Source organism: Mastigoproctus giganteus, chromosome 1 (genome assembly GCF_048544385.1).
Source record: "Mastigoproctus giganteus isolate SK-2022 chromosome 1, ASM4854438v1, whole genome shotgun sequence".
NCBI lineage: Eukaryota > Metazoa > Arthropoda > Arachnida > Uropygi > Thelyphonidae > Mastigoproctus > Mastigoproctus giganteus.
In genome coordinates this window covers 243,787,850-243,810,642 of record NC_143575.1, presented here as the reverse complement: position 1 = coordinate 243,810,642, position 22,793 = coordinate 243,787,850, and the positions used below count along the sequence as shown (strand labels likewise).

The following is a 22,793-nucleotide window of genomic DNA, read 5'->3' as shown; positions in this document are numbered from 1 at the left end:
ACGTTTAGTAATAAAATGTAAGTAACAGAATACACTTTCGGTTCTAATCATCCACCTAATACAAAACTCTTTCATTTCCAGTTATCCAACACTGCTTATCCCCAGGAAAGAATGTAAAAGAACCCTTTTAAGCTCTTTGCACATGAATAAGTAGTTTTGGATTATAAACATAATACATATTAATTCCTGACAACATTTACCAACTGTTTAAAATATAATTTGCTTCAGCGATGCTGAACATTATTAACTATATATCCTGTGGTTGTTTGTTTGTTGTTTATTTGGTTTTTAGGAGCATTAGCAACTAAGGCCATATTGCTCCAGGATATGCGGTGGTCATACCCTGACCTTTCCGCATCCTCCATATTTGGTGGTGACGGGCTCGAACCCCGGTCTAATCAAGAAGCGCGTGCTACGCACTGCTGCTCCTTCCCACCTGGCTACGGAGGCGCCATATATCCTGTGGAAGTACAGTGGGTCCACCTCTTGAATCATTCATTTGAAGAAGGGCAGTCAGGGGACATGATGGGGTTTTTGCAGTTGTATAAGAGCATGGGAAGTGAATAATCAATATTTAGGACAATTTTATCAATGGCTATTATTTACAAATAGTGATAATAACATTCAAACTTTCTGAAGTAATGGATATTTTTAAATGTTTAAATTTTTAAGGTCCTTTAATCTAACATAAAAATTATTTTAAAATATGAGGCATGGTTCCCAGACTGATGCTGATGCAGTATGTTCAATGAGTTTGAAAATAAACAGAAGTAGTATACTGCAGTTCAAACTCCTCCAATAGATGGTGGCACAATGATTGTCCAGTAGGCTGACAGGTTTCAAGTAAATACCAGTTTTTGTTAGTAGTGTTAAAGTTCTGTGTTAGGATTCTGCAATGCAGCAATGAATGAATATCAAAATTTTCTTTAACTGGAAAACTGGAACAAAAACGTAAGAAATGTTAAAAACTATTTATGGTGATGAAATGTTAAGTTGTACCAATGTGTTTGAATGGTAAAAGCAGTTCAAAGATAGCCAAAAGGGTGTTCATGATGACCTAAGAAGTGGGCATCCATCAACCTCTCGAAATGAAGACAGTTGTAAAATTGTGGCAAGAGATAGTGATTTGACACACAAAATGACAGCTGAGGATGAAGCATGAAGATTTAGGGAAAAGGAAGCATGTGCAAAATTTGTGCCACACAGACTCATGGATAAGAAGCAATGAAGAGTGTCATTTTGCAAAGACTTCATCCAGACTCATCAAAACAATCGTAATTTCTTTGGTAAAATCCCGGGTGTTTAAGGACAATTCAGGGATGAAGCATCAGAGCATGCAGTGAACTTCAAAATCATTACCAAGGCTCAAAAAAGTTTTGTTTCAGAAGTCCAGGATGAAGACAATGCTAATTATCTTTTTCAACAAACAGGGAATGATTCACAAGGAATCTGAACCTGAAGGGGGTAAGAGACAATGCTGCATTCTACATACAGGTGTTTCAAAGACTGGGCGAGGTCACAATTTCGAGAGAAAGGCAGCTAGTTCTTGTAGTACGACAATGCCCCTGCCCATTCTGCACTTGTGAAGACATTTTTGATGAAACAAGGCATTATACAGATCAACATCCACTCGACTCTGATCTAGTGCCAGCGGACTTTTCCTTTTTCCCAAGGTAAAACTGCCCTCAAAGGAAAGAGATTTCAGAATTGAGTGCATAAAGAAAAACATAACCACCAAACTGAACATAATCTCTTTGGGCATCTTTTCTGACTCTTTTCAGAAACTTTTAGAATGATGTAACAAGTGCATTTAATCAGCTGATGATTACTTTTGAATAAAAATAAAACCATTTATGAGCTTTCACTTGGTATCCTTTTTATTTCCCTCGATTAACTCATGCACCTTATTTAACGCGCCTCATATAACCCATAGCTAGTAAAATAATTAACCTCTCACAATCTTTATACAGATGATTGTGATCAACGCTTGTTAGGGGTTAATGACATATTAAGTATATATATACTTGATTCAAATGATGGTACCAATTATATTTTATTATATATATATATATATATTGATTATTGTCAATTCAGAAATTATGTGATATTTCTGTTCTCGTGTAAACATTTTTGTTTTTATTAACTATAGGTGGAACAGGACCAGGGTATGTCTGCCAGGGGCAAAAGTTGATGGCAGATATCTTTTAAGGGCACAAAACGTGATATTGTTGTACATGTTGGCACTAATGACCTTAAGAGTAAGAGATCTGTATATTTACTTAACAAGTACAGGTCAATGCTGGAAAAAAGTTGCGAGTTAGGATTAAATTTGAAAGTGTCTGCAATTCTGCCCAGACATAATAGGAGGGAGTATATGATGAGAGCCTTGTCAATCAATCAATTCAGCCCTGGAGAGATTGTGCAAGGCTCATGGGGAAGAATTTTTTCAGCGTGGTCTGTACTTGCTAACAGGAGAGACTGCTTCTACAGGGATGGGATACACTTAAATAGAAAGGGTTCAAGAATATTTGCTGATGCTGTTGAGGCAGCATTAGGTGGGTCGGAAAACTGCTAGAGTGGGAGGATTCACAGACTGATAGATTAACGGTAGCCACACAAAGGCAAAAGTGATTCTTGCACTGCTTCTATTGTAATGAGCAGCAGCCTACAGAGCAAGTTTCTGGGGACTTCAAGAGCTGCTGGGAGTCATCATGGAACAAGTAAATACATGGGCTGTGTTAAGGGTAACTAAGAGTAAGAACAAGTGCATGTATACTTGCATGTACACTAATGCTAGAAGTATAGTAAATAAAATTGATGAATTTGAAGTGCTGATCAAGACATCAAAGGCAGATATTGTTGGGATATCAGAGACATGGTGTCACACAGATATAAGCAGTGCAGAATTGGAATTTGGGGAGTACAATGTGTACAGAAAGGACAGACAGGGTAGGAGGGGTTATGCTGTTAGTTAAGAAACACAAAATCTAACGAAGTGCATCCAGTTGACATGGGTGGACAGTGCAATTTTGGATCTGTTTGGTGTGACATAAACACTGGGAAAGGGAAAATGAGAGGAGTATGTTATAGCCCCAATGACTCTGATGAGTACAATGAACAGTTGTGCAGAGAAATAGAATGGGCCAGTAAATCAGAATGTCTTGTAATGGGAGATTTTAACTTTCCAGATATTGACTGGAACTTGTGGTTGGTCACTTGCACACTAGCAAGACTTTTGTGGATTTATTGAAGGATTGTTTTCTGCAGAAACATGCATTAAGGATTTGCAGATAAAGGAACCACTAGGTGATAGTGATCACAGTGTACTGATGTGGGATTTACTTAAAGATGCAACTACCATCAAGAGTAAAGGGAAGGGTTTTTGTTTTTGTAAAGGTGACTACAGTGGTCTCAGACAGTTTTTAAATTCTATACAGTGGGATCAACTGATGATGTTACCAATGGTGAATTCTAAATGGGAAGCCTTCAGGGATTTAATCTTGGAGGCTACTGAGCTTTACATATCAACTAAGAAATACTGTTCAAGGTTCAGACCTAAATGGATGTAAAATGTACATCTACCAGTGAAAAAGACACAGCAATTTGTGATCCAAATAGTTATGATATGGATGCATGAATATTTAATGAAATTCATCTGAAATTGCTGGAACTTGAGTGAAGTTCCCCCTTTTTTTTCTTCAGTGGAATTGCAAAAAAAAAAAAAAAAAACAGAGGGACAAAAAAGTCAACAGTAACAAAACACAAAACCATTAAGTGCAAAAAGAAATAATCCCCAAGATCAAAAACTGAACACAGTGAAGTGTACACATTTTATTTAAAAGAAAAAATCACCATAGTAAAAGAAAATAAGATTATCAACTGAGGCTGACTAAACAATAAATATTATAAAAATAAACTAGTTAAAAACAAAATTAAAAAAAAAAAAAAAAAAAATTGCATAAAAATTAGTGTGAGTAGCTTTTAAGAAAGGACTTCATCAAATGAACCTGAAAATACTATCAACTCTTATAAATCTGCATGTGAACAAAATCACATGTAAAAATAGTACAAGGCACTGCATGTCAAGAAAACAAAACAACATAAGTGGAAAGAAGAGGAAAAGGAAGAACGAAAGGAAATGGGGGGGGGGGGAAGAAAAGGAAATCCACACAGAAGAAAAAAAAGGAGAACATCATTGTCAGAAATAAATGAGTGGCAATATTAGTCACTGCTGATCATGCTTCATGACTGTGGCCCTCCATGATAGGATTTGTTCAAATAAAAAATATGGAGGGATTCAAACCAGGATTACATAATTTTAAAATTATGGGTATGACTGACAATCTCAGCCTTATACTACTCAGCAAGATGAGTTTATGAAGGACACGTTCCCTTTCAAAAGTTACTCCCACTAGTTTGATTTTTTAAAATTTGGCCCGATGACAACAACGAAAAATTTGTCTCAACACAAATTATGAGGACCTTGCTTACTGCGATTTAAAACGAACACAAAAAACTTTACCTTAAAAGGAGTTATTAGAGTTTAGTTCATGATTTGCATTCACGTTACTGAATGCTTCTCCCATAATGAGAATTGTTAATTAGTTAAGCATCATGTCATTTACTAGAGACATATAAGTTTTGTAATGCTATTTTTAAATGAATTGCATACATATTTATATGTTTTCACTAAGGTTTGTTTGTTTACATTTGTGCTGGTGTCTGTCAGTTTGTTCAGAAAGCAGTATTCCAAAAATGAATTCAGAATTTATAACCTTTAGACTAGCTAGAATTGAAAACTAGTGTGAGACAAGGTTTTTGGGAACTCCATGTTAGATTTATATACTAAAATGCATCATAATACAATATTCAGATTTTTTTTCTTTGATAAAATTGTACTGAGCACAGGTTTAAACCTTCAAGCATAAACTAGGAAAAAAAAAACTAAATATATTTCTCATAAGTTAAACATACAGTATTTCTCATAAGTTAAAAATACTAATGTAACCATACCTGAAATTTTTCCAAAAATACAACACTGCCATGATTAACAACAAAATCAACCTCTGGTGGAGAAACATCAAATTCAATATGCTCTCCTTTGTAAAATGGCACCAATTTATATTCTGCAGGTGGAAGGGATGTAAAGAGAAAGCTTCCATCATCTCTAGATGTAACATAACAAATATATGGTAGATTTACTTGAATATTAAAGCCTTTGACAGGATCCTTTTTACAATCTGGTATTTTCAGAGTCTGTAAAGACTTACTCTGAGAAAAAAGAATAAAATGAACCCCCTGGATGGGTTCACCCTCACTAATTACTTGTCCCTTAACATCATAACCTGCTACAACAATCCCATCACCAGCTTTTCCATTATCTTGGAGCACAACAACTGGAACCGAAGTCTTCTCTAGTAACCATTTTGGATGTGAAGCTTCAACAACATAATCTCCTGGAAGAATATGAGTGAAACTGTATTGTCCATCACCACCAGAATAAGTTTCTTTAACTACTTCACCAGATGATTTCTTAAGGGTTAATTTTACTCCAGGAGGACCATCAGCTTTATTTTGGCTAATAACCTGTAAAGTAAGAAAGGCATCATCTGTATCTAGGTTTACATCATTTAAAAACTGCCATGCTATTACCAAAACAGTTAACATCAAAAGATGTTATTTTGAAGGAAGTAGAATAAAGTTAAGAACACATCTCCCTACCCACTTCCAATAAGGCACCAACAAGTGCTGAAACATATCAGAATTGAGGATATACCAAGGTAGGGTGAAAGCTTCCCTCGGGAAGTGAATAACCCTAAATGGTGTGTTATATGCTTTATGGTTTCATTCAACTGCTTTCAAAATAACAAATTGGTTGTTAGCTAAACATGCAGTAAAGTACATTATATTTCAGACATGTTTTGGATTATTATTATTTATTATTAGTTTTCTTAGTTTTATTTAATTATTTATTTTTAAGCAGTCTACATTAGTTATGTTATGAAATATAGGTATCCTCAAGTTGTGATTAATGCATTCCTGTTCATATTTAAAGGCGAAAATGCACACCCACATGCCACAGAGATTGTTTATCAGGATAGTATGCTTTCTCACATTAGTGCACCCAGGATTTTTCTGGGTGCACTAATGCGAGATTTATGGATTGGATTGATACCACCAAATGATCATCAAAGAAAATGCTTCAAAGAAAATACTGTTACAGGCCTGATTCAGACAGAAATGTTGAGCTTTAATTATTTATTTTTAAGCATTCTAAATTAGATGTGTTATGAAATATAGATATTCTCAAATTATGTGCATTAATGCATTCTTGGTTCATGTTTAAGGTGAAAATGCAGACACACCCACAGGACAGTATGCTTTTACAGATTAGTACACCTAGGATTTTTCTGGATTTCTATCTTGGACTATTTGGTGATACCACCAAGTGATCATCATTGTTCAAGGAAGATACTGTTACAGACTTAGACTGATTTAGACAAAAACGTTGAGTCAAGATTTTGTTCATAATCATGACACTGCTGTCTGGACTTGGATATCAAAAGCATTTCCAAAATTTCATCAGAAAGAGATCTAAACTGAATTTTCGTTTTTTTAATAGGCTGAATATCCTCTCACACTTATCATTGCTATAAGGAATTGTTAAAATACCAATCTTGACTTGAGATAATTTATCACATAGTTTTCTGCTGCACATCAGTTCTCCAACCACTGTATATCAATTCTTTCTTCTTTCATAATAGCTTCTGGTAGTTTTACATGCCAAAACTGACAGAACTGATATTACAAAACATCTATTGTTTCATCTTCACTGATACTGAGAAATACTGAAAATTTGTCCACAGAGAGAGAGAGAGAGAGAGAGAGAGAGAGAGAGAGAGAGAGAGAGAGAGAGAGAGAGAGGGAATACTGCTACATAAAGGATATTACTGCCCCAAAAAGTTTTAAACCCAACAATCAGATGGAAAAGAGTTGGCCTAAATTTTCTAGGATACAAAAGGAGCATTGTTAATTGATTACCTTGCACCTAAACCACAGTAACTGGGGAATATTTCTGCTTTTAATTTTGGCATAAGGCTAGCCTTATGCCAAAATTAAAAGCAGAAATTCTGAGGAAAAAAGACGAAGAAACAAGTTTTGCTTCTCAACGACAATGCACCTGTGCACAAATACCAGGTGCACAGACTAAAATTCATGAATGTACAATTAAAATTTGAACAATTAAACCACCCCTTCCATATGGCTCAGATCTGGCTCAAAGTGACTATTATTTGTTCTGAATCTGAAGTCCATCTTCATGGAAAAGATTTTAAATATGAAGAGATAAAAGCAGCCATGGAAGCCTAGTGTAATGCTCAATCTGAAAAAAAAAAAAAAAAATTGAAGGTATAAACTCTTTGCAGATTAAATACAATAAGTATATTGAAATTTGGGATGAATACATGAAAAATAAAAAAAAATTTGTACCTATATCTTTTATGCTTCATTTTCAGAAATTTTTGACCACCCCTCATATATATTATTATAATTTTGATATCCTGTTATTGTCTCATGATTTTTGGTTAAAAGAATTGCTATTTAATAGAATTAATATACAATTAATAAATGCAATCACAGAGGCCAGTGGTGCCTCTGTAGCCAGGTGGGCAGGAGCGGAACATATGAATAATACTAATTAAATCAAATGAATATAAATGGGTAGTAAACTCGATCTTATTGCATTTGCGATAATACCGACAACTGGAATTCTGTGGGTTTTTACGTTATTATGGTGGAATGTGTTTCCCCTTCACCAAAATCTTCAAGCATATAAAAACCAAATAAATTTTCAGAATCTTCTCTTCGTTCCTATTTACTTATTGAAATGATGAAGGGAAAGCAACAAACAGAAAATACAAGTGCTGGCAGTGCCAGGAAACGAAACAAAATTGATTTAGAAATGAAGATAAAAATGATTAAGAAGTACAAAGCAGGACAAAGTTTGTCATCTATTGCACAGCAATTAGGTCTCGCTACTTCAACAGTGAATACTATTTTAAAGGACAGTTCGCGTATAAAAGAACATGTTAAGTGATCAATGCATTAAGATCAACAGTGATCACAAAACAGCATTCAGGTGCTATATCGAAGGTGGAAAAGCTATTAACAAAATGGATGGAAAATCAGATTCAGAAGCGAGTGCCCCTGAGTCTAATGGCCAATCAAGCAAAAGCAAGAAGTATTTATGAAGATATTAAGCATAAGTACGGCAAACCCCAAGCCAAGCCAAGTTCATGGCAAGCAATGGGTGGTTTAACAGGTTCAAGCATCGCACTGGTTTCCAAAACGTTAAAGTAAAATTTTTGTAATTGCACACTTTTGTACACATTTGAAATTTTTCCTGTGCATGAGATGAAAAAAATTGAATAAATAATTCTATTTAGAGGTTCATCGAACATTTCTTTTTTGCTTCAATCAAATTCAGTGCCCATACTTGCAAGTGCTGCAAAAGCCTTTAAGGAAATTCCAACACAAAATTCGACTTACATAGAGTTCTGCAGAACGCAACCATTACATAAGTCGAGGAGGGGCTGTATATGTCATTGTTACTTTGTATCAATGTATGAAATCATTCATTTTGCATGGCATTCAATACAAGTTCACAAAACACACATAATACTACAGTAGTAATTTACTTAGTTTTTAAGGCAATTTGCACTATTTATACCTCATATTAAAAAATATTGGACAATCATAATACTACAGAGGCAGCATTTGAACCCATGGCCCTTATTTCTTAGGCAAGTACTTTATCCACTGGACTAATCCAGGGTATAAATTTTTTGTTAATGCTAGTGACTATCATTCTCTGCAGCTTATAGCGATTAGAGACTACTGTATTATCTCATAAAAATCATGAATTATCCTTGAATATTAGGGATACCTGTAAAAAATGAATTTTAAAAAAATCCAGAACATGCTATGTGCCCAAGGATGCTGATTTCTGAGGTTCTTCTGTAATTGGTGGCACTTCTGGATTCCATGTTGAATCCTGACTTTTTTGCCTAAGAATTGGGATGTTAATGAAAGACAATTACACAAAGTTAGCGTAAAGGAGGAATATACAAAAACAACATAAAGTTCAGGAGAAATGGATGCTAAATTGTGAACCTGTAATTCCATTCTCTGTGTTGAAAAGTATGCAACTTCCAACATCATCAGTCTTGAATAATTTGTATAATTCTTCTTTAATTTATTCATACTATTCATTTCCATGACACCAGATGGAAGTTTGTTCCAAAATTCAACTCCGGCTAAAAGCAAATTTCTGCATGTCTATCCTGTAATCATCCTTTCTTTAAATTTATGCCTCCATGTTTTGTCTGAGCAAGAGGAAGGATGCCATCAGCGTACAGCTCACTGAACCTATTCTAAGCCTTCAGCATCTCAATCAGATCTTCTTGAAGGTGCCAGTTTCCAGATATTGCAATTTGCAGGATGGAAGTCTTTCTTCATAAGAGTACCCTTGTTCCCTCAAACTAATTCCTTTGCTCTTCTCTGCATAGGTTCTAAGAGGTCTACATCCTTTTGCATACAAGACCTGTATGCAAAACTCAAGAGGTGGCCTTAACCATTGCCATATGTGTACAACAGAATAATTATCTTCTTATGCCTACTGACAAAATTCCTATATATCACAGAATAAATCCCATGAGCCATCCTAGCAGTCAACATGGATTCAACATGCTTAAAGAATTACATGTCCGATTGCACAATTACCTGTCCCTCCCCAGGTCTTTTTCATTCTATACTACTTGATTGTGGTACCACACAGTTATATTATTCAATAAAGAATCATTCATTATATATATGTATATATTACCCATATACATTACCTTGCATTTCTCAATGTTAAACTTCAAGTGCCATTTCTCAACTCATCTGCCTAATTTTTCTATATCTTGTTGTAGTAGCATACCCTGATTATTGTCATTAACCATCCTGCCAACCTTTGTTATCATCTGCAAAATTAGACATTAAGCCTTCAATGCATACTGAAAATAACAATGAGCCAAGATGAACCCTGGGGAACTTCACCAATAATGTTGGTCCAAAAAGAGCAATGTCCATTGATAACCACTATCTATCTTCCCTCACTCACTCATCCCTTTATCTGTAGCAGAAAGTTGCCTTTAATGCCATTCTGCTCCAACCTCTACAACAGTCTTTCACATGAAAAAGTATCAAAAGTTCTATGAAATATATATGATATCAAAATTATTTTTTGCATTCAATTTCCTTTCTTACTGCATCACTGTATCCAATAAGATTGTTCAGACAGGGTCACTCCTTAACAAATTCATGCAGTGATTGCAGTATAAAATCATTCCCATGTAGATAGTCCTCATTACTTCTTTACCAGTGATTCCACTGTTCCCCTGGAACAGAAGCCAAGTTGTAAAGAAATGAAGGAGGTAATTACTCACTTCATCCTTTAATTCTCTTTTGAGAATTATAGAACAACTGGAAACATGGTGGTTGAAGAATGAACCTTACTTTTCCTCTCAACAAACAGTCTGTTCCCCCCAACAAATGGTTGGCCTTTTCTGTTTCTCTCTCTTCTTTTAGCAGTAAAATGTATACATAATGGGACTGTTTTTTCCAATCATAAATGAAGTTAATTATATATATTATAGTTACCAGGCCATAAAACATGCTTTTTTTCTTGGAAATCATTGCCCAAAATTCGTGTCTTGTGGGTCCAAAGGTGTACTGGTACACCTTTGCACACAGTGATGTTTTTATTCGTAACTGCAGATAGAGAAACAAATACAGTTAAAATGTCTAGGTGGCCTACAAAAGCTAACTTTTTTAGTGTATGGCCATTTCTGATCACATTAACAATAAAAAGGGTTCCTGAATTAAACACTAAGTTAGCTGTAATTCCATGAAGTCTTAGCCAACAGCCACTGTACATCTCAATTAACAAACCCTTTAAAGCATTCCAGTGTAAGGAGCAGACCAATTGGATGCACAAAATCATTATTTGACACCAAGGATAAATGATATAACCAACAACTTCACGAGCGTGCAAGTGGACAAAAAATTCATGGGAGTTAGCAAAACATGAGACAGTTGCCATCTTTCAAGAAATTTGGAATTAGCAATGTTCTTGATGGCACTGAAGATGTTACAATTTCTGAAGAAGTCAAATGTTGAGAACAAAATATTAGCAATGATGAGTGTGGTAGTAATTACGACTTTTTTGGCACCTACAATGAATAAAAGCTTTGTTCTATATTTCATTTAGTAAGCACTTATGAAACTGCTTACAATAAATGCAATAAAAAAAAAAAAAAATATATATATATATATAAAAATGTGTGAATTTTTTCTCTCCTATATGCATATAATATTTATACACAAAAAAATTCACCTGTAACAATTCTTATAGTTTAATTAGTGTTATTCATCATCAGCCATTTTCAATACATTGCAGGATGAAAGCCTCTCCAGCAACTTTTCAGTTCCTCTGTTTTGTGCAATGGCCATCCATTTACTACCCACGAACGCTTGAATTTCATCTGTCCATCTCCATTGTCATCTTCCAGGTTTTCTTTTAGCTCCTCTTGGGTACCGTTCATTATTTTCTTAGTCCATTTGTCATCATGTCTTCGAGCTGTGTGTCATGTCCAAGTCCATTTCAGTTTTTTAATTTTTATGAGAATGTCCTTTACTTGCGTTTGCTGCCTAATCCATGTGTTTGTCTTCTTATTGTGTCTCCTGGTCGAACTCCTTTCTCAATTTTAAATTTGATACTGTCTTTGTCTAGCCTAAGTGTTATTCATATTTCATTGTGAACAAACACAGAGCCTTCTCTCAACATAACCATATATTTGATTTTAAAAGAGCCAACTCTAAAATTCAAAAAACTCATTCTCCCTCAGGAGTTGCTCATTAATTTAATGTTGAATTGGGGTGGATAGATGGAAGGACGTGCTGAAGATAATAGGTATTTTAAGCATTTGCAAATACAATTAAAAATGCAACATACCTTAGGAAGGGCAAAAAAATTATATCTCCAAGGATATCTCCTGACATTTGGGAGACCAAGTATAACATTCATTAGAAATTATGAATTACAACAACAGAGAATAAGTGCAAATGTTAATAAACTTTAAACTAAATAAGAAACTCATCACTTTTTTTTTTTTAATTTGTAAGTTTTTTTAGCATTAACAAATTAAAGCTTTATAAATAAAGGAACCTTTTATAGCTTACATCCTATTACATCCATCATATAGTTTCCCCATTCAGTTTAGTGTAAAATAAAAGGCATTCATTATTTGTATACATATAGATACTATACCTTTCCAGTAATTGAAAATCCTTTAAATGCAAAATTGATATCTTGACCTAAACTGCATGGATCTGTACTTCCATCGACATGTAGTGACACACTATTGGGCTCAAAACTCCAACCACTAGGAGGTTCTACCTTAAGAATGTAGTCTCCTTTATCATAAAGAGGAATTAAATAATAGCCATTATTTGGAGCACAATCTGTTTGATATTTCAAGCTTCCCTGCTTTGTATATCTGTAAGCAACAATTCCATATATATTACAAATATTAAAATGTTAGATAGTCATTTTAATTGTAAATTTCAAAAATGACATAGTACTGTTTTCCTCATTTATTAGAATTAAATATTTAAAAAATATCTAAACTTTAAGTAATTAATTTTAATTAAATAATATCAACATCAGTATACACTGAGTGACTGAATTATGACCACCCCCTATGAAAACTGAATGTGACCTGTTGACTGCGTGAGGTACGAGAGTGCACAGTTAGTCAACCTACATAGCATAGATAAGGTGTCAGTGGTTCAGTAAGTAGTAAAATTCCGAGCACGATGGGTAAAAGGAAGGATTTATCGGACTTTGATAAAAGACAGATTGTGGGTACTCAAAGAGCTGGTGCCTCGAGTGCTGGTGTACCAGGACTGGCATCAAAATGGTCAAACAACGACCCGACGGCAAAACTGCAAAGGTCAGCGAAAGGTTGATGTTAGAGGTGAGTGCCGGGTCCGACGACTCGTACAAGCAAACAGGCGCAGCAGTGTTGAAGAGTTGACTACCTAATACAACATGGGCCAACCCGGAACAATATCTGGCATGACCATGCATTGCACGTATGGGCTATACCAGTAGACGAACCCTATGGCTTCCTCTCCTAACCAAGGTTCATCGGCATAAAAGACTCGCCTGGTGCAAAGAGCATGCAAGTTGGACATTAGAAGACTGGAAGAAGGTGTGCTGGTCGGTCGTGTACGAATTTGGCATCAACACATGAGGCTCTTGATCCATCATGCATGGTATCAAAAGTGCAGGCCGGTGGAGGCGGTTGTATGGTGTGGGGCATGTTTCACTGGCAGGAACTTGGACCCCTGGTGCATGTGGAACATATCAGTTGTCTCCGCTATTGTCAACTGCTTGCTGACTGTGTACACATTGCTATGTTACACTTTTTCCCGAATGTTGATGGTCTTCCAAGATGACAATGTGCTGAGCCATCGGGCACTTGTTGAGGAACAGTTCTGACTTCCAGCATATCGATTGGCCTCCAAACTCCCTCGATATCAATCCTATAGAGCACTTGTGGGACACTACAAAAAGGCATATCAGATGTCTGGATACACCAATCACCTCCATTGCTGACCGCATTACACACTGCTTGGTTGGCCATACCTCCCGAACACTTCCGACACTTTGCTGAATCAATGCCGCGTCGGATAGCTGCTGTACTGAGGGCAAAAGGCAGCCCTACGAAGTATTAGGTGGTCATAATTCAGTGATCGCTCAGTGTATGTAACTTTATAATAACATGAGAAGAAAAGGGGCGAACCACACTGGCCCACTAAATATAGATAGCATAACCTACTAACAGTCCAGTTTAGACTGCTCACAAAACTGAATAAGTATTCTGTATCTATAATCATGTATGAAGAATCTTTTAGGGATAGGAATACCAGAAATATACCAAATTATAACTGGGGGCTAAATGATTTTGTGATAACTGAAAAGAGAGTGGAAGTGTTGAAGCTAAAAGTAAAACTATATTAAACACATTAAAAGCCTTTGGCCATAAATATGAGAGCATCCTTGAAATCGGATGGGGGAGGGCAGATTGACGATGCAGAAATATTCAGAAATGGGGAATCAAAAGGGAGAAGTAATTACAGACACATAACCTTGACTTCTGTTTTTGGGAAATATTGGTGTTGTGTTAGTAGTTAAAGAAGTGTTGCTGCAAGATAATCTTGACAGGAATGCAGTTATACAGAAATCAAAGCATGGCTCTATTAAGGGGAGATCATATCTAACTAATCTGATATGCTGCTACAACACAGTAACAAAGAAACTGGATGCAAAAATAATTTTGCCATCATACACTTAGACTTCAGTAAAGCTTTTGACACTGTTCCACAAGAAAGGCTGCTGTATAAATCAGAGAAGTGTAGTACTGGGGGAAAGTTACTGCTATGAATAAAGGGATTAGTGGCAGAAGACAGGGGGGGGGGGTATAAATGGGCACTGCTCTTCTATGATTAATGTTATTAATGAAGTCCTTCAGGGTTCAGTGCTGGGCCCATTACTGTTTTTAAATATTTATTTAATGATGATGAAAGCATATCAAGTTTACTGTATAACTGAACTGCCAGTTCTCCTATGAATCATGGCCTAATAAAATGTACTGCTTGTGCAATTTTGTGGACTATCTGGAACAGGATATGATGGAGCCCTTATAAGACAAGTACAAAGAAATCAGGTGGGAACCCAGTATTTTGATGGGCATTTATGAGAGCTTGAAGAACAGGGTGGATACCCTAGAACAGTGCTAATCAAAGGGTGATCCGTGGACCTGAACTGTTTGTTACCAGTCCATGACAAGATAAGAACAGAAATTCAAAGTGTTTAGAAACTTTTATAGCAATTTGACATTGCCATGACATCCAAGCACGTGATCAGTAGGCTCATCTCATTATACAGGGTACAGGCCAGTTCGGGTGTTGTCAAACTTGCGTGGTAAGTCACATGTGGTGCGAGCTGTGTATAAGTCATGCGCAGTAGGGCCATGTTACAACATGTGATATTTTAAAGTTAGTTTGTGAACTGTAACCCAAAAGTGTATAAAAATCTGAAAAAAAATGTAAGCATTTATTATTTTATAACTTATTTTTTACAATACTTTTTAAATTTTTAATCAAGTCTGTGTTGTAATTTATAGATTATTAGCCAAATTAGAAAGTAAAATTTGTATTATTTATTTTTAACCCTAATTTACAGATGGCAAAACAAGGTTCAATGGACTTTTTTGTCAAGAAAAGACAAGCCTTTTCTGAAAGTGACAGTAGTAGTAAACCAAATGATGACGATGGAAGTGATTCCAAAGAAATGAAAACCAAAAGAGTTCATACAAGTATATATTGAGTTCGGTTTTGTAGCCATAATTTATGGCAAACTGCTAAAACCACAGTGTGTTGTTTACAGAGATGTACTGGCTAATGAAGCAATGAAACCATCAAAACTTAAGCAGCATTTACATACAAAACAAAGAAATAATTTCAAAACCAAAAGAATTCTTGGAAAGAAAGAGTATTCAGTTAAAAAACTGACAGAAGCAGATATTCAATATTTCACATATAAACATTAGTGCTTTGAAGGTTCTTATAAAGTAGCACTTCGGGTTGCTAAGACTAAAAAACTATATACAATTGCCAAGACATTAGTGAAAGACTGCAAAGATGTTTTCTTGGAAATGTTGGGTGAATATGCGGCAAAGAAGGTAGCTGAAGTACCACTTTCCAATGACACCATAGCTCGACATATTCAGGAACTGGCTAATGACATGGAAGACCAACTCATAGAACAAATAAAGTTTGCACAGTATTTTTCATTGCAATTCTTTTAGTGTATGTGCGATTTGAACATGATAGTGATATGAAGGAAAAATTCTTTTTTTCAGCTTCATTGCCAACAAACACAACTAGTTCTGTACTGTATAAAACTATGGAGGATTACATTACCAACATATGTGGTTTGGAGTTTAAGTTTTGTGTAGTACATTCTGCACCAGTAGAATGTACTACACAAAACTTAAACTGCACCAGCATACACAAAACTGCACCAGCAGAATGTACATTCTGCTGGTGCAGCTGCAATGACAGGAAAACATTCTGGAGTAGTTATCCAGATTAAGGAGCTTGCACCAGAATGTAAATCAATGCACTGCTTCATTCATTGAGAAAGTCTTGCTACGAAAAAAATGTCAGCTGAACTAAACAGTGTGCTTAGCAACATAGTAAAAATTGTGAATTACGTAAAGGCTAATACATTAAATTTGAGATTATTCTCTTTATTATGTGATAATATGGAAGCTGAGCATAAACAACTGCTATTGCATGCTGAGGTACCATGGTTATCAATGGGAAAAGTTCTATCAAGAATGTTTGAAATAAGAAATGAACTATTAGTGTTTATGCAAGATAAGAAACTAGTTTGGTCCTAACTTTTTAAAGATGTGAATTGGACAGCCAGACTTGCTTATTTGTCTGATATTTTTAATGATCTTAATACTTCCATACAAGGAAGGAATGTAATGTTTTTCAATGGCAGATAAGATCAAAAGGCAAAAACAAATGTTAAAAGCTCGGAAGAACAGAGTTTCTACAGATTGTTATGACATGTTCCATAATTTAACAACAATTAACAATGAAGTAGGTGATGATCTTGATATTGCACATCTGCGAAAAGTTATCACCGAACACCTTACGAATTTGATAGAATGTTTTGAATTTTATTTTCCACCAAAAGAAGATCACGCATAAGAAATTCATGGATCTGAAACCATTTCTTTCATTGAAAGATAATTTAAATATAATCATAACTTTACAGGATAAATTGTTGGAACTGGCTACTGACAAAAGATTAAAGATGAATTTTGAAAATACAGCATCACTTGCCTCGTTTTGGATAAAAGTTAAAAATGAATATCCTGAGCTTGCTGAAATTGATTTAAAATCTCTTCTTCCATTCCTGTCAACATACCTCTATGACACTGGTTTCTCCACTGAGTGTTATTAAAACAAAACACAGAAACAGTTTAGATATCCTTTGCAAATAGAGCTGTCATCAATCCAACCTAGATTAGATAAGTTAACAAGCAAGAAGCAAGCTCATTTGTCACATTAAAAACTTTAAATATTGACATATTCGTTCAAAGTGCACATATAGGCATTTAATATGGGGAATCACTATGTCACTCATAACTTTTTTGTTTAGTTATAATTACAGAATTACAAAAGATTACACTATACGCACACTTTCAATGAACAATGTGTACAGTTTTTGCAATTCTTTTCTTACGTTATGTTTGTTCTGATTTATTGAAATGTAATTTTATATCTGTTAAATCTAATAATAAAAAATTTGGGCTTGTATTTTGTATGTCTGTTTTTTTTTTCCATTTCATTTTTACTGTATTTTACAAAAGTATTGGTTGTGACAGATTGAAAATAAAAGAAAGTGGTCCTTCACCACAGATAGTTTGAGAAGTACTGCCCTAGAAGCAATTAAAATGGAGGGCCCATCAAATTGTCGCTGCCCAACTCAATGCTAGAGCCCTGACTTGTGCATCAAGCAACACAGTGGCAATCCTGAAGGCAATGACTGATGATGTTACCAACAGATCGTCAGATTTTAAGGGAGGTAAACAGAGAATTATTACTCACATGGGAACCAATGATATTAAAACATACACAACCTACCACCTGTTAGATAAATATAGGGCTATGCTGCAAAATGCCTTGAGTTAGATCAGAATGTGTAAGTGTCTGCAATTCCACCCGACATGATAAGAGGGATTATATGTGGAAAGCCTTGTAGATTAACTCGAGACTTGAGGATATCTGCAAGGCTCTAGGGGAGGAAATTTTTTTTTTTTTTATCAGCATGGCCCGTATTTGTGGGAAGAAGGAATCTATTTTGTAGAGATGATATTCATCTGACCAAAGGTGGTGCAAGAATTTTTTCCAGTATCACTGAGGATACCCTAAGGGTCGAAGGAAACTGCTGGTTGGGTGGGGGGGGGAGAAGGGTAATTTAGATCTGCATTTATCTTATGATATGGGTCAAGGTAATGCTCGCACTCAACCCCATGAATTCTTGTTTGCTGCCACAACAGCTGATGTTGATAAGATGGTCTGAGGGTAGCAATGTTTAAAGAGTGAAGGGGAAGATAAAGCTTGGGATACAAACCAAAATAACTTCTAGAGGTGTGTCAGTAACCTTCTATAAACGATAGAAGATTACTTCTATCGTTTATAGAGAAGCATGGAATGCATATAAATTATCAAGCGACTCAGAAGCCTATGGCAGATATAAGTTAATCTGTAATCAGGTCACAAAGGAGGTTCGGCAGGCGAAGGCAGATTACGAGAAATCCTTGGCAAAAGATGCTAAGAAAAACAGCAAGGATTTCTTTACTTATATAAACTCTAAAAGGAAGGGGATGAATCTGACTGGTCCACTTGACATCGATGGTTCGACTGTTGATGATCCTGCTCAGATAGCAAACAAACTGAATGAGTATTTTGCATCTACATTCACAAGTGAGGAATTATTAAGGTTTGAAAATGGCAGAAGGTTATCAAATTGTAGCAGGGTGCTTAATGATCTTGTAATAACTGAGAGCAAAGTGGAGGAGAAATTGTTGAAGTTAAACGTAAGAAAAGCACCTGGGGTGGATGGGATCTATCCAGTTATATTAAAGGAGGCGGCAAGGCAACTAAGCAAACCCTTAGCCATAATTATGAGAGCATCCTTGGACTCAGGGGAGGTTCCCACAGACTGGAGATGTGCAAATGTATCCCCAATTCACAAAGGGGGATCGAAGGGTGACACGAGTAATTACAGACCAGTTAGGTTAACTTCTGTTCCGGGTAAAATAATGGAGTCGCTGGTTAAAGATGCATTGCAGGATCATCTAGACAAGACTGCAGCAATAATTCAGACAGCATGGGTTTGTTAAGGGAAAGTCTTGTCTGACAAATTTGATAGGATATTTACAAAGGAAATGGTTACAAAGGAACTGGATGCAAAAAACAATTTTGATATCATATATTTGGATTTCAGGAAAGCTTTTGACACTGTTGCATATGGAAGACTATTGTACAAATTGGAGCAGAATGGTATTAAGGGTAAGTTGCTACAATGGATAAAAGGATGGTTAAGTGCGAGAAGACAGAAGGTGGTAATCAATGGGTGCTGCTCTTCTTGGACTAATGTTATTAGTGGAGTCCCACAGGGTTTGGTGTTAGGTCCACTGTAGTTTTGTTTATTTATCAATGATATTGATGAAGGTATATCAGGCTTAATGTCGAAGTTTGCAGATGATACAAAGGTTGGCAGGGTTGTTAATGACAGTAATGGCAGTCTGCTACTGCAACAGGATCTAGATAATTTGGGCAGATGGGCTAAGAAGTTGCAACTGAAGTTTAACCTTGACAAATGTAAAGTACTGCATATGGGTAGAAATAACCCCAGAGAAACGTACCAACTGTGTGGTACTACACTTAAGGTGGTAGAAAATGAAAAAGACCTGGGAGTAATTGTGCAGTCAGATATGAAGTTCTCTGAGCAATGCAGACAGGCTGCCAGGGCAGGTCATGGGGTTTTGTCAATGATATATAGGAATTTTGCTAGCAGGGAAAAGGAGGTGATTATCCCTTTGTATAAGGCAATGGTCAGGCCACGCCTTGAGTACTGCGTACAGGTCTGGAGACCTCATTTTAGGAAGGATGTAGATTTACTTGAGTGGGTACAGAGAAGGGCAACAAGATTGGTGAGGGGAATGAAGGGATCCTCTTACCAAGAGAGGCTTAAGTTCTGCAAATTGCAGTGGCTGGAGACTAGGCACCTGCGCGGTGATCTGATTGAGGTATATAAGGCCTTGAATGGATTGAGCACGCTGAATTCTGATGGGATCCTTCCACTTGTTCAGATTACAAACCTAAGGGGGCATAAATTCAAATTAAGAAAAGACAGATGTAGAATAGATGTGCAGAAATTTGCCTTTAGCCAGCGGGTGGTTAATTGCTGGAACAAACTTCCATCTGTCGTTGTGGAAGTTGATAGCTTGAATAAATTTAAGGAGGAACTGGACAGGCATTTGGAGGGAATGGTGTGATTTTTTTTTTTTTTTTTTTTTTTTTGGCTGATGCTGCATAAGCTCATACATTTGCTTTCTTGCATCACATGCCACTACTACTACTACTACTAAGTATCAACTAGATCTACAGTAATTTCAGGAATGCGTTGATAAAATGGCTGAATTTGAACTCCTGCTTAGGACAACTAATACTGATATAATAGGACTATGTATAAGTTAAGTGCAAATGCATCATTAATACACAGCCAGTTCTAAATTAGCAAATTATTTGCAAAGGTGACATCGTTTTAAGTTATATCTCATATTGTGAATACCTTCACGAGTTACCATGATATTGCACTACTTCAAATAAGTAACGCTTCACCTAAAGGAGAAGACTAATGTTACTTATTCTCAGTGGATACCACCACCCAGACAGCACTGTCTCAGGGCTATTTTGTATATGTGTGTGGGATAATAACTCAACTATCCACTTGTCCCTATTAGACTTAGAAAAGCAAAAAGGTAGAGGGAAAGTAACAGTAGGAGTGGAAGAGGAAAAGAAACATGCTAGGTTGCCGTTCCAGCCACTACACACAACAGAACAATGGCCAGAAGAGAGATGCCATATTACAAGAAGAAATGAAGCGGTTAATGGGGGAAACTCCGGGCTACGCTCAGGCAACTCAAAACACACACACACACACACACACACACACACACACACACACACACACACACACACACTATATGGCATGTATGAATTAGGCAGATTGCTGAGCAATGGCAAATACATCTGAATTATGGAATACTTTTAAAGCAAAAATCACAGAAGCCATGAACACATACATACCTTTAAGAAAATGGTGCCGTAGGAGGATGCTGAAATGGATGACTGCATAGCTGGCTGGTAAAATAGAGCAGAAAAAGACAGCATGGGACAATTATAGAGCAATGAAAAGTACTGAAGCCTATAACAGGTACAAATTTATCTGTAATGGTACCACAAATAACGCTGCATATGAGAAAACATTGGCTAAGAGAGTCAATGCTTTTTCATATGAATTTAGGCATTTTTCATGCATATGAATACAATAAAGAAGAAAACTAATCAGATCAGACAATTGTGCACTGGGTGTGGGAAAGCCTTAGATAATCCAGCTGATGTTGCAGATGAATAGGTACTTTGTATTGGTCTTTACTGACAAAAGCCCTTCATGATGAGAAGAGGCTGTGTGAGTGAGCCATACGAAATTAGTAATGTCATAATTACAGAAGACTGTTTATTAGAAAAACTTTAGCATTAGCATTAGTAGAGGCATTTGATGCAAGAAAGCAAGCTTATGCAGCATCAGCCAAAAAAAAAAAAACCCACTTCCACTTCATCGCTCTCTTCATTCGAAATACCTTTCCAGCTGAGCCTTAAACTTATTTAGGCTATCAACTTCCACGACAAGGGATGGAAGTCTATTCCACCAACCAACCACCCGCTGGCTAAAGGCAAATTTCCTCACGTCAATCCTACATCTGTCTTTTCTCAATTTGAATTTATGCCCTCTCAGGTGATTATTCTGAGCAAGAGGAAGAATCCCATCAGCATTGAGCATGCTCAAACCATTCAAGGCTTTATACACCTCTATCAGATCGCCTCGCTGGTGCCTAGTCTCCAGACACTGTAATTTGCAAAACTTAAGCCTTTCTTCGTAAGAGCACCTCTTTGTTCCATTCACTAATCTTGTTGCCCTTCTCTGTACTCGTTCCAGCATCTCTACATCCTTGAAATGAGGCCTCCAGACCTGTATACAGTACTCTAGGTGTGGTCTGACCATTGCCTTATAATCACCTCCTTATCCCTGCTAGAAAAATTCCTATATATCATCAACAATACACCATGAGCTACTCTTGCAGCCTGTCTGCACTGCTCAGAAAACGTCATATCTGCCTGCACAACCACCACCAGGTCCCTTTCATTCTCTACCACTGTCAGTGTAGTACCACAGAGTTGATACATTGCTCTGGGGTTGCTGTTTCCCATATGTAGTACTTTACATTTGTCAATGTTAAACTTCATTTGCCACCTCTCAGCCCATCTGCTCAACCTTTCCAGATCCTGTTGCAGTAGCATAGTGTCAGTAGTGTCCTTGACAACCCTGCCAACCTTCGTATCATCTGCAAACTTGGACATTAAGCTTGATATACCATCATCAATATCATTTTTAAATACAGAAAACAATAATGGACCCAATACTGAACCCTGAGGGACACCACTAATAACATTAGTCCACAATGAGCAGTGTCCATTGATTACCACTCTCTGTCTTCTCCCCCTCAACCACCCCTTTATCCATAGCAGCAATTTGCCTCCAATGCCACACTGCTCCAATTTGTGCAGCAGTCTTCCATGTGCAACAGTATCAAAAGCCTTTCTAAGATCCAAGTATATAATATCAAAGTTATTCCCTGCATCCAGTTCTTTTGTGACTGCATCATAGTATCCAATCAAATTGGTCAGGCAAGACTTCTCCTTAACAAAACCATGCTGTGTCTGAGCTATAACTGAAGTCTTGTCTAGATGATCCT

At 36.4% G+C, this 22,793-nt stretch overlaps 1 protein-coding gene across 1 annotated transcript in view; it reads right to left on the bottom strand.

The window, feature by feature from the left end:
* The window catches only part of LOC150091716 (BOS complex subunit NOMO3), a 110,637-nt gene that overhangs the window by 62,726 nt on the left and 25,118 nt on the right, over positions 1-22,793 (bottom strand). Inside the window, exons 3-4 of the mRNA XM_090369438.1 lie at positions 12,371-12,599; positions 5,014-5,586 (exon numbers count right to left, since the gene is read on the bottom strand). Coding sequence (XP_090225564.1) covers positions 5,014-5,586; positions 12,371-12,599 — 802 coding nt within the window. The remainder of the gene's footprint in view (positions 1-5,013; positions 5,587-12,370; positions 12,600-22,793) is intronic.